At 46.3% G+C, this 10,389-nt stretch overlaps 1 protein-coding gene across 1 annotated transcript; it reads right to left on the bottom strand.

The window, feature by feature from the left end:
- Positions 1–4,479: 4,479 nt before the first annotated feature.
- Positions 4,480–6,838, bottom strand: LOC140069010 (uncharacterized). The gene is made up of 2 exons (XM_072114356.1): positions 6,731–6,838; positions 4,480–5,498 (listed from the first exon to the last, which is right to left on the bottom strand). Exons 1-2 carry the CDS (start codon positions 6,752–6,754, stop codon positions 4,725–4,727), a joined length of 798 nt encoding a protein of 265 aa, XP_071970457.1. The 5' UTR covers positions 6,755–6,838; the 3' UTR covers positions 4,480–4,724.
- Between the last annotated feature and the right edge of the window lie 3,551 nt (positions 6,839–10,389).

The following is a 10,389-nucleotide window of genomic DNA, read 5'->3' as shown; positions in this document are numbered from 1 at the left end:
ATAGTTAAAAACGCATGCGTTAAAAAACGCATCCGTTTTTTAAAAACGCATGCGTTTTTTGAAAATGCATGCGTTTTTGTCCGTTTTTCCGAAATTGCGCAATTGCAAAAAACGGACAAAAACGCATGCGTTTTCTAAAAACGCACGCGTTTTTAAAAAACGGATGCGTTTTTTAACGATCTGAAAACGCACTTAGTAAAAACGGCCCAAAAACGCCATGTGTGTCTTCACCCTGAGGGCGCTGTCCCACGTTGCGTTCGCAAACGCAGACGCAGACCAAACCGCGCCCAAAAACGGCCCAAAAACGGCCCAAAAACGCCATGTGTGTCTTCACCCTAAGGGACTGCGCTTTTTTGGACTTGAAATGGTAAAGGCTAACTGGAGGGGGGAGGATGTGGACAAAAAGCTGAATATCAGAGAAGGCTTCTGGATTTACCATATGGAGTCTCTCCAGCCGCGGGGTCTGAACATTGATTTTGAGTTGAAGAGTTTTCTCCATTAGGCAATCGGATATGTACTAATCGTTCATTTTGTTATTTAAACCTGACCGCTGATAGGTCCGCTGTTTTAGGGCATCTGATTGGTTGCAACTACATGCAGCATATTTTGAACTTCTCCTTCTAAATGAATATGTTTTTTTCCTTTTGGGATAATTTAACCCTTGAGGGAAACTGTCTGCCTTATAGGTCCTTTTTGCATAGCAGTACAATTGCTAATTGTGGACACATCGGCATTATGCACAGACTGTTTATCTACAAATCCTAAAAATGGAATGTTTTTGTGCGAATATATGTATGTACAAGCAGGGGGAATTGTTTTTTAATGTTCTTAATGCTTTTAATGTTTTTATGAAGTTTGTTGTAAACAGCATGTGTTGTACTTATGCAAATTTTTGGATTTAAAACACCTGTGATAGCGCTGAACACCCATGCTCCAGAAGAAGCCTGAAGAGGCGAAACCTGGGTCGGGCGAGGTGTTTGCCGTTTTTTACACTGTTACATGCGCGCTTTTTAACTCCACTTTGTGAGTATATACAATAAAATATCCTTCTTGAACCCTGGGATTCTGCACTATTTGTTCGTTTATCTTCTGGCACAGGACTAAGAGTGCACCACGGACACGGGAGTGGTTCAGGGGTGCATTGGAATCCAGTGTTCAGGAGAACAAAGAAAAGGCAGGAGAAACCTAGGAGATCCTCAATTTCTAACTGAAGGGAAGGTGGTGAGATTACCTACTGAATGTGAATTGTGACTTAGAAGAGTTGAGCACTGACCTTTTTTATCAGTAGTCAAGATGGCGTCCGAAACCAGTGCGATCTCCTTAACAACCCTTAAGGATGCACATTTTTTTCCATGTACAGAGCTGTGTGATGGCTTATTTTCTGCGTAACAAGTTGTACTTTTTCGTGATGGTATTTATTATTCCATGCCATGTACTGGGAAGCAGGAAAAAAATTCCAAATGCAGTGAAATGTGAAAAAAATGCATTTGCGCCATTTTCTTGTGGGCACGGTTTTTACGTCTTTCAGTGTACGCTCCAAATAACATCTCTGCTTTAGGGCACATTCACATGGCCGTCTGCGGGGACGTCCCCATAGACAGCAATAGCGGCGCAAATACGGTGCCACACATGTGTGGCACCGATCCGGGCCGCACACCGGCGTATGTGCGGCCGTGCGCCACTATTCTCTATGGAGGGAGGAGGGGCCGCCTCTTCCTCCTCTCCAGCACACGGTGGTATGCCCGCACGGCGGGCATACCACCGTGTGAATGTACCCTTAGTCAGGGCCGGCTCCAGGTTTCAGTGGGCACAAATATACAGCATATATACACAAAAAAACACATATACAGCACATTTACACACAAACACATACACATGCATTTACATATGTTGCAATTATACTCACCCCGGTGGGAACGTGGTGGCAAGCTCAGGAAGGAGACTGCACAGGAGAAGGTGGACATCACGCGGACAGGCTAGGGTGGACATGAGGCACACAGGTTGGCCAGGCACGAGTTGTGCAGCCCGGACGCGAGGTGTGCAGGCTGGCAGGACTCGGAGCGCGAAGGCCGGGCCTGACGCGAGGCGCCCCGCTTCACAGGAGAGGTGGGTAGCTTGGGGCAGGTCACATGTGAGGTGGGTAGGGCAGAGGACCGGCCCGTGAAAGTAATAGACCTTGGTGGGTGGGCCCCTTTGAAGCTCTGGGGCCCCGGCACTTGCCCTAGTCAGCCGGGTGCTGACACCGGGCCTGCCCTTAGTCTTTGGTTCAGCATGATCACTGGAATATTACATTTATACAGGTTTTATTGTGTTTTAATAGATTTTTTAAAAATTAAAAGCTTGTGTATGAAAAAAAAAATTATGGCGCTAATAACTTTTTTACAGTGCGGTGCACAGAGGTATTTAAGGTGTCATTTTTTTTTTTCAAGATGCATTAAAAAATATTCATACTTTGCTCCAGAGCTCGTCGTGCAGTGATGCCAATGTACTACACCCCTGCTTCACCACGCCTGCACAATGAAGTAGGGATGTAGCACTCCGGCTTCATTGAAGAGCTGCACAGGCACAGAGAGCACAAGAGACAGGTCTGATGCACCTCATTTCTAAGTAATTATACATTTTTTTTAAATTTTGATAGACTTGTTAAATGGCATTTTGGGACACTAGTAAGGACTTGTGGGTAGTTAAGTATCCAAATAGCCCTGACTGGTCCTCCATGCAGGGAGGTGCAGGGGTTTCTTATGCCAGCTCTAATAAATGAGTTTCTGTAACTTTCTATTACATAGCATCCACTTTCACTGTTAATTTTTTTCAAGATCTAAAAACAATTGTGGGGCAAGATTATATCATTCACTCGGATCCTTGCCGTCTTATACCAGGCGATCATTCAGAGGTTTCGTTAAAGGGGTGTTCCAGGAGCCCATAGATGTCAGGGTAACCAAAGACTACATAGCCTGCTTTGGCAACCGGTGCTGTGTAGTCAGTTAGCCAAACTTCCGTCTCCATCTACCCCTACTCCACAGTCCTGTTTTCTTGCTCACTCTAGTAGTTCTAAGATGAGAGCAGGATCGTGAAGAAAGAGTTCTATTAAAGGGAGACTGCCAATTAAAGGGGTTTTCCCACAAAAGAAATCCCGTGGATAGGGCCTAGCTTGATCACTATGGCTCGGTGCCGAAATCCCCACAGATCGCAAAAACGAGGGGTCCTTAGTCTGCTCCATTATGTTTATGTGGATAGGGCCTAACTGTTCTTTGTGGGAAAACCCCTTTATGCCCACTTTGTATGCATGTGGAGACTTCTAGCCATTGATGCTCCACTAGGGCGATTCTGAGAAAATCTGTAAATACGTTTTCCAGGATGGGATAAGGAAAATCTTGCCTCTTTGCTACCTTGTAAGGCAGCTCCCTTTACATCCAGCATGACTTTCAGGGAGCCCAAAGACATGATGCGGGATTAAAACCAAACCCTACCCTGTACTGAAGAGATGCAACCACATGAAAAAAAACAGCTGTACACAGTCGGGTATCAGTTTTTTCTGTAATAGATGTGACTTTATATGGGACTAAAGCCAAACCAGTATTAGACTTCCTGGAAGTCATGCTCAATATTAAGGGGGCTGCATTAACACTTACTAGGCATCTAAAAGGGGTGTGGTTTTCCTTATCCCATCCTGGAAAACTTCTTTGCATATTTTCCCCCCCAAGATGAGAGCAGACATTCCCTCAGTGCCCTTTTCCTGATATGTGGTGGAGGAGCTTCACCACCGAGTATGTACATAAAGTGCAGCCATATTCATCACAACCAAAAGCATAGAAGAGGGGGGGTTGCATTACTAGCAGCCTATCAAACCAAGATCCACACCCACTGACAGTCCGATGATCCCTTCTATAACTGATGAAGGGTAGTGGTGAGAGCAGCTGAGAAGTCCTTACTGCTCCTGGGTCCTCTCCATAGGCTGGTCGTATGCATCTGGGCGAGAACCCAGAGCAGCACCAGGAGTAGGAGTAGACCCTAAAGTAGCATGTACTTCTCAGTTGTATTGTAGCACTTCCAGGTCCTCTCCTGGACCAGTTGGGTTCAGATTCTGACACATACAACCAGCGTGGGATACAGAGCAATCACATGGAGGAGAGAAGGTCCACGAAACCTCCAAGGACGTTTGCTGTGGGGGTGGTCCTCCATATGGTTGTCTGTAGGATGTGCTTTCTGGGTTGGCATTTTGTGCTGAACTGTGGTTACTGGTGCTGCCCCTTAACGTTAATGTGTGCCGCTTACCCCTGGCTTAAAGCCTTACAGCAGGAATAGGACATTTAATGTAAATAATTTTATAAATTGCATTGTGGAGTCCGGCCCATTTTTTTCACAACTTGAACTACACAAAAACCCATCTCCAACTCCACAGCCCTGCTCTCCTCTAGGACGAAAGGGACAAACTACACAATCTGATGATTTTACAGAAGAAAACACAAGGGATTTAAGTAAAAGCAAATCATAGTTTTAATTAGTGACATAAACACATCTTGTCAATAAAATCATAAGTCACCCAATAAAAGGTCCATTAAGAATATTAAATCTTACATCTACATATAGGGTTAGGGGGAATAACTTAAACATTTATGTACATAAGAGCCATAGGTCAGTGGATAAAAAGTCATCAAATTATCCCTCGTCAGAATCTCAAGTATTTAAGATCAGTGTAAGGAACACTGAGGCAATGATGGATGTCATAAACCCAGCGTGTCCTGGGAGTTGTCATCTTGTGTCAGGCTGGTCACAGCCATGTCCTCCTCTTCTCCCAGGATCTGAAGCCTCAGTGCAAGTGGCAGGAGCAGACTCGAAAAGTTAAAAGCGTTGTTAGCGGAGGATTCACAGAAAGCGTCATTCCCAGCTTCTGTGTCCGATTCTGTAGGGGAAAGCGACCCACTTCCAGCATGACTTCCCGCTCCCCAGCGGTCTGGAGGTGGGGTGTGCTTAAACAGACAGTGGACGCCATATGGGCACACACCAAGAGCAGCATAATGGCGGCATACATCACGTACAGCACCCGGGTGCTGGAAGAGACAGTTTGATCCATAGGGGCAGCCTGCGGGTGAGCGCCACAGTCGGCATTGCTTCTTGCTATAGAAAGGCGACGGCCGCCGCTGTCTGAGACGGATGGTATCCGGTACTTCCCTCCTCTCACTATGGCCGTGTATGAACAGGCAGCGAGGACCGTAGCTACAGTTTCCTAGCATATGGAATGAACGACACAGTTCAGTCTTGTATTTTGGGTGCTGGAAGGGCGGACGGAGATCGCTGAGGCCGTGCGCAAATTGGCAGCGGTTTCTGTACGCGCAGAAGCCGCTCTCCGCATATCTATTACATAGCTCAGTCTTGTAACGCATGGAGGAGAGTCCGGTGCCCTTGGGTGCGGCACAGGAGGAAACTAGCGGGGTTTCACCCAAAGGTGGACTGATGGAAGAGAAGATATCCAGACTCTTGGAGAACTCCAGGAACATCTGCAAGACAAAGTAATAGCTTAGAATTGGAGCAGCCAAACGCACAAGATACAATATACAAGTCTATTATACATCTGTAGCAGTTACACCAGATTTTGACTCACAACAGCTGATGCAAGTAACTGAAGACCTACTGGACCTGTGCAGGGGGCCATAAAATTTGTTCTGTGGTCTCAATATTTTCAGTACAGGTGGTCCCCTACTTAAGGGCACCTGACTTACAGAAGACACCTAGTTAAAGACGGAACTCTGCCCCCTTTGATTTCTGGTGAAGTCTCAGGATGTTACTATAGTCCCAGACTGCAATAATTAGCTGTAAAGTGTCTGTAATGAAAATGTAATCATGATCCTTGGTCCCATTACAGCAAAAAAGTTAAAGTGGGCAAGATGATCCAATTATGGGCGGCTACCGGCTCCCTGAATGGAGTCATCGTGAAAGAGTTTGTGCCGGCTCGTTCACCAAAGACCCATCACTAATAGAGCCGGGTGCCAACTATGAAATACTAAGAAAGGATTATTTATTGGATGCACGAACTGCATGGAGAATCCTCTGCTGGACCAGGACAGGTGAACGCATCCTGGCAACATTATCCATGGATTTCCCTGTGTGAATAACAATTTAAAATTAACAAAACTTGTGTAGACCATGCAAATCATTTACTAAACTGCCACAGATTTCATCCAGATTGATGAAAAACTACATGAGACATCCTTACATTTGGTAACCAAACACCCCAGGGCATAAAGAGGTGAGGGTGGTTTAGGATTCAAAGTTACCCTGGCAGGTGCCCTTTAGAGGTGCACTCTAAGTGATGAAGTCTAAACAGGTTTATAAAAAAAAAAAAAAGTCTAGGAAACCCCCTTTAAGAATATGCTCAGATGCTATAATATATATCCATCTACATGCATGGCCTCTAGTGGTGCTGAAGGCTTTGCAGCTTCAAACAATTCATTTGCATTGTCAGAATGCAGATAAGCAAGTGTGAACAGGAGACAAAGAAACCGCAGCTACTTACTGACTACATATTGTAAATATTGGATGCAGGGATTCCCCACCGCCATAGCTCATGACACGTCTTCCCATCAATGCAACAAGAAACCTACCCGCACAAAATACCCTGCCTCATCTACAACGTAAAGCCTATAGGACGCCATTCACACACACAATCGCATATCTAGCCCATGAGACGAGGCTGATTGCACTTTATGTCTAGCGTTAAAGCTCCACTCACCTTCGCCTCCTGCTTCAGGTCCATAATCCACAAATCTGGAGGTGAGTGCACACTGGACGCCACTTATCATCTGCCAGCTCCCGGCTATTTCATATAACAAAAGCAACCAATCAGGGAACTTGGAAGGGGCGTGGTAAATAGTAGGCTGCACACTGATTGGTTGAAGTCGAGGCGCGAAATTTCAATTCTGACACCTGTATAGGACGCAGTCACTGAGATTCGCGGGAAAATTGCGGTCCTAATACAGTGCTGTCCTACACTGTGCTACCACATGGGGGCAGTGCTGTCCTACACGGTGCTACCACATGGGGGCATTGCTGTCCTACACTGTGCTACCACATGGGGGCAGTGCTGTCCTACACGGTGCTACCACATGGGGGCAGTGCTGCCCTACACTGTGCTACCACATGGGGGCAGTGCTGCTCTACACTGTGCTACCACATGGGGGCAGTGCTGTCCTACACTGTGCTACCACATGGGGGCAGTGCTGTCCTACACTGTGCTACCACATGGGGGCAGTGCTGTCCTACACTGTGCAACCACATGGGGGCAGTGCTGTCCTACACTGTGCTACCACATGGGGGCAGTGCTGTCCTACACTGTGCTACCACATGGGGGCAGTGCTGTCCTACACTGTGCTACCACATGGGGGCAGTGCTGTCGTACACTGTGCTACCACATGGGGGCAGTGCTGTCGTACACTGTGCTACCACATGGGGGCAGTGCTGTCCTACACGGTGCTACCACATGGGGGCAGTGCTGCCCTACACTGTGCTACCACATGGGGGCAGTGCTGCCCTACACTGTGCTACCACATGGGGGCAGTGCTGCCCTACACTGTGCTACCACATGGGGGCAGTGCTGTCCTACACTGTGCTACCACATGGGGGCAGTGCTGTCCTACACTGTGCTACCACATGGGGGCAGTGCTGCCCTACACTGTGCTACCACATGGGGGCAGTGCTGTCCTACACTGTGCTACCACATGGGGGCAGTGCTGTCCTACACTGTGCTACCACATGGGGGCAGTGCTGTCCTACACTGTGCTACCACATGGGGGCAGTGCTGTCCTACACTGTGCTACCACATGGGGGCAGTGCTGTCCTATACTGTGCTACCACATGAGGGCGCGTTTCGGTCGCGTTTTGAAACGCCTTATAATTAAGGAGACGTGATTTGCCTGATTACATTACTGTTAACATTTGTTAACACAATGGGTTAACATAACGTTAACTTTGCGTTTTGTGAATGCAAATGTTACCAGTAATGTAATTAGGCAAACCTGTCAAAACGCAATGTGTGAACACGGCTTAAAGCAGCCATGTTTTTGTAGCACCAGTCAATCCCTTTAAGTGTATGATATCTGATGCCCCCCATAAGCGGAGCTCATTGTAATACCCCGTGTTCCTCAGTTCTATTCACTGCGCAGATCATTCTCACAACGCCTATAAAGACAACGTATATTTTGGAAGTTTCAAAGATGATTCCTATCTTGGGTGAAAGTTTATTGCTACCCCCAGTGTCGGAGCTGCCGGCCCAGTCATCCGCCCAGTTCTATGCCATCGCTTTGGTAATAAACGTTTGGGGCGCATTCACGCGTTGCGCCATGGTTGCGTTTTCATTGCTTTTTACAACAGCTATGAAGTGATTTGCCTAATGACATTACTGTTAACATTTGCGTTTACAAAACACATTGTAAAGACAATGTTAACACATGCGTTCACAATGTGTTAACAAATGTAAATAGTAATGTAATTAGGCAAATCACCTCTCCTCAGCTGTTGTAATGCGTTTTATTAAACGCAATCAAAGCGCAACGTGTGAACGCACCCTCAGGGTATTGATGGCTTAATGACAAAATAGTTCTCAGGGGTCTGACATCTGGTTGCCCCCAGATCTTTTTGAAGGGGTCACATCACTACAGCGTCTTTGATGCCCAAATGGGACGCTCTCTATGTAGTAGCAAAGGTTACCGCCCACTTGTCTAGTATGAATTTTCTCATACAGCAATTTTCGGGGGCCTTATCTTATGCATGGGGGCATCTAGTTATATAAAATAAAACACTGATGGATCTTCTGCTGTTCAGGCCCCGATGTTTGCCACTCCTGTGTCTCTCGCAGGGTCTAGTGATGACATCATATTCCATCATGGTGACATCACAGCCTCTAGGGAGCAGGACCCTCAGTCCTATCGGCCTCTGTTATTGCTGTGTAATAACTTATAGGGAACCTGTCAGCAGAGGCCTTTCTTTTAGTGGTGCCCGGGTTCCCTCAGACACAGTAAAGCTTCATGAAAAACGGTTCTGACAAAATTCTTTTAACTTTCAGGGCGTGTTCACACAATGGGGGACATTTACTTACAGTGTCTGCATTGGCTTTGTTACCGACCTGGTCTCGGTAAGAAGACACACATTTAATATTGTAGAGCTGTGCAGAGACATTTCTGGCGCCGAGACTATTTTCTGTCACTGGGACAAAATCTGTCCCGAGCACCAGAAATGTGTCCAACAGTCCCTGCTAGACCAGTTTTCTTTTGGTCTACTTTCCGCCAGTTTACAGCGCCCAAAAAGGGCTGCGACACATAGTAATTGTGTCTGAGTTTCCACTCCGCCAAAGCCACGCCCCTTTTCGGAGAAGAGTCGGAGCAGACGGAAAAAGGCATTTTTTCTGGCGCCGCCAGCTAATAAATAGGTCTCAGAGCAGAACATGTGGTGAGAGCGCCACAAAACTGCCGGAAACGCCATAGTAAATGTCCCCCAATGTGTTTTTTGACGCATTCCACTGGCTTCAGCCTTGCTCCCATGCTAAGGTTACATTGCGTTTTAGCAGAAGCAGTGGAAACACAATGTAACCTTAGCATGTGATCAAGGCTGAAGCCAGTGGAATGCGTCAAAAACGCAAAACAATGCAACGTATCGTGTGAACGCGCCATCAGAGTTAATGAAATAAATTAGATGCAACGTAACCAGGCCCCCTGCCAGCTTTCAGCTTGAACTCCCAGGGGTGTGTGGTCCATTGAGCTGTGTCCCCTCCACCCGAGGTACACTCTCATCATCCTACTCATTTTGAAGTAAAATCCAGCGTCTATTTCATAAACTCTAAAAAGGCGCTAGTAGCAGAACCCTCCGTGCTGTAGCTTCTTAGGCTGTTACACTGTCTCACCCTTCCCGCTCCCACTGTGTGCAATTAGTGCAGGAAAGACTGATGACGTAATACATTTTTACTACGATTTTAATTATAGTCTATTTTTACTTGTTTTTTTAAATATGAACTCAAAAAAAAAAAAAAAAAAAAAAAAAAAAAAAAAAAAAAAAGGGAAAAATCCCGAAATGGGAGGCAAACGGGAGTTTTTCCAAACACGAGCTATATGCTCACAACAGTTGGTTGTGGTTTATGACACAACCTATCGAGGTGAGCACCTAGTTGTATCTATCTACTGGAGATCGGTATTACTTAACCTGTTACACAGTATTTGCGCTTTCCACCTTTTTTTTCTTTACCACAAATATTAACTCTAAAAAGGCGTGAGTATCAGAACCCTCCGTGCTGTAGCTTCATAGGCTGTTACACTGTCTCACCCTCCGCCCTACTGGATTTTGTGTCTCACGGCTCTATGTGATGATTCCACAGCCCTATGTCTGAGCTTAGTGTCCCAGAGG

Source organism: Engystomops pustulosus, chromosome 7, assembly GCF_040894005.1.
Source record: "Engystomops pustulosus chromosome 7, aEngPut4.maternal, whole genome shotgun sequence".
Classification (NCBI taxonomy): Eukaryota; Metazoa; Chordata; class Amphibia; order Anura; family Leptodactylidae; genus Engystomops; species Engystomops pustulosus.
The sequence above is the reverse complement of the archived record's forward strand: the minus strand, read 5'-3'. Positions and strand labels throughout refer to the sequence as shown.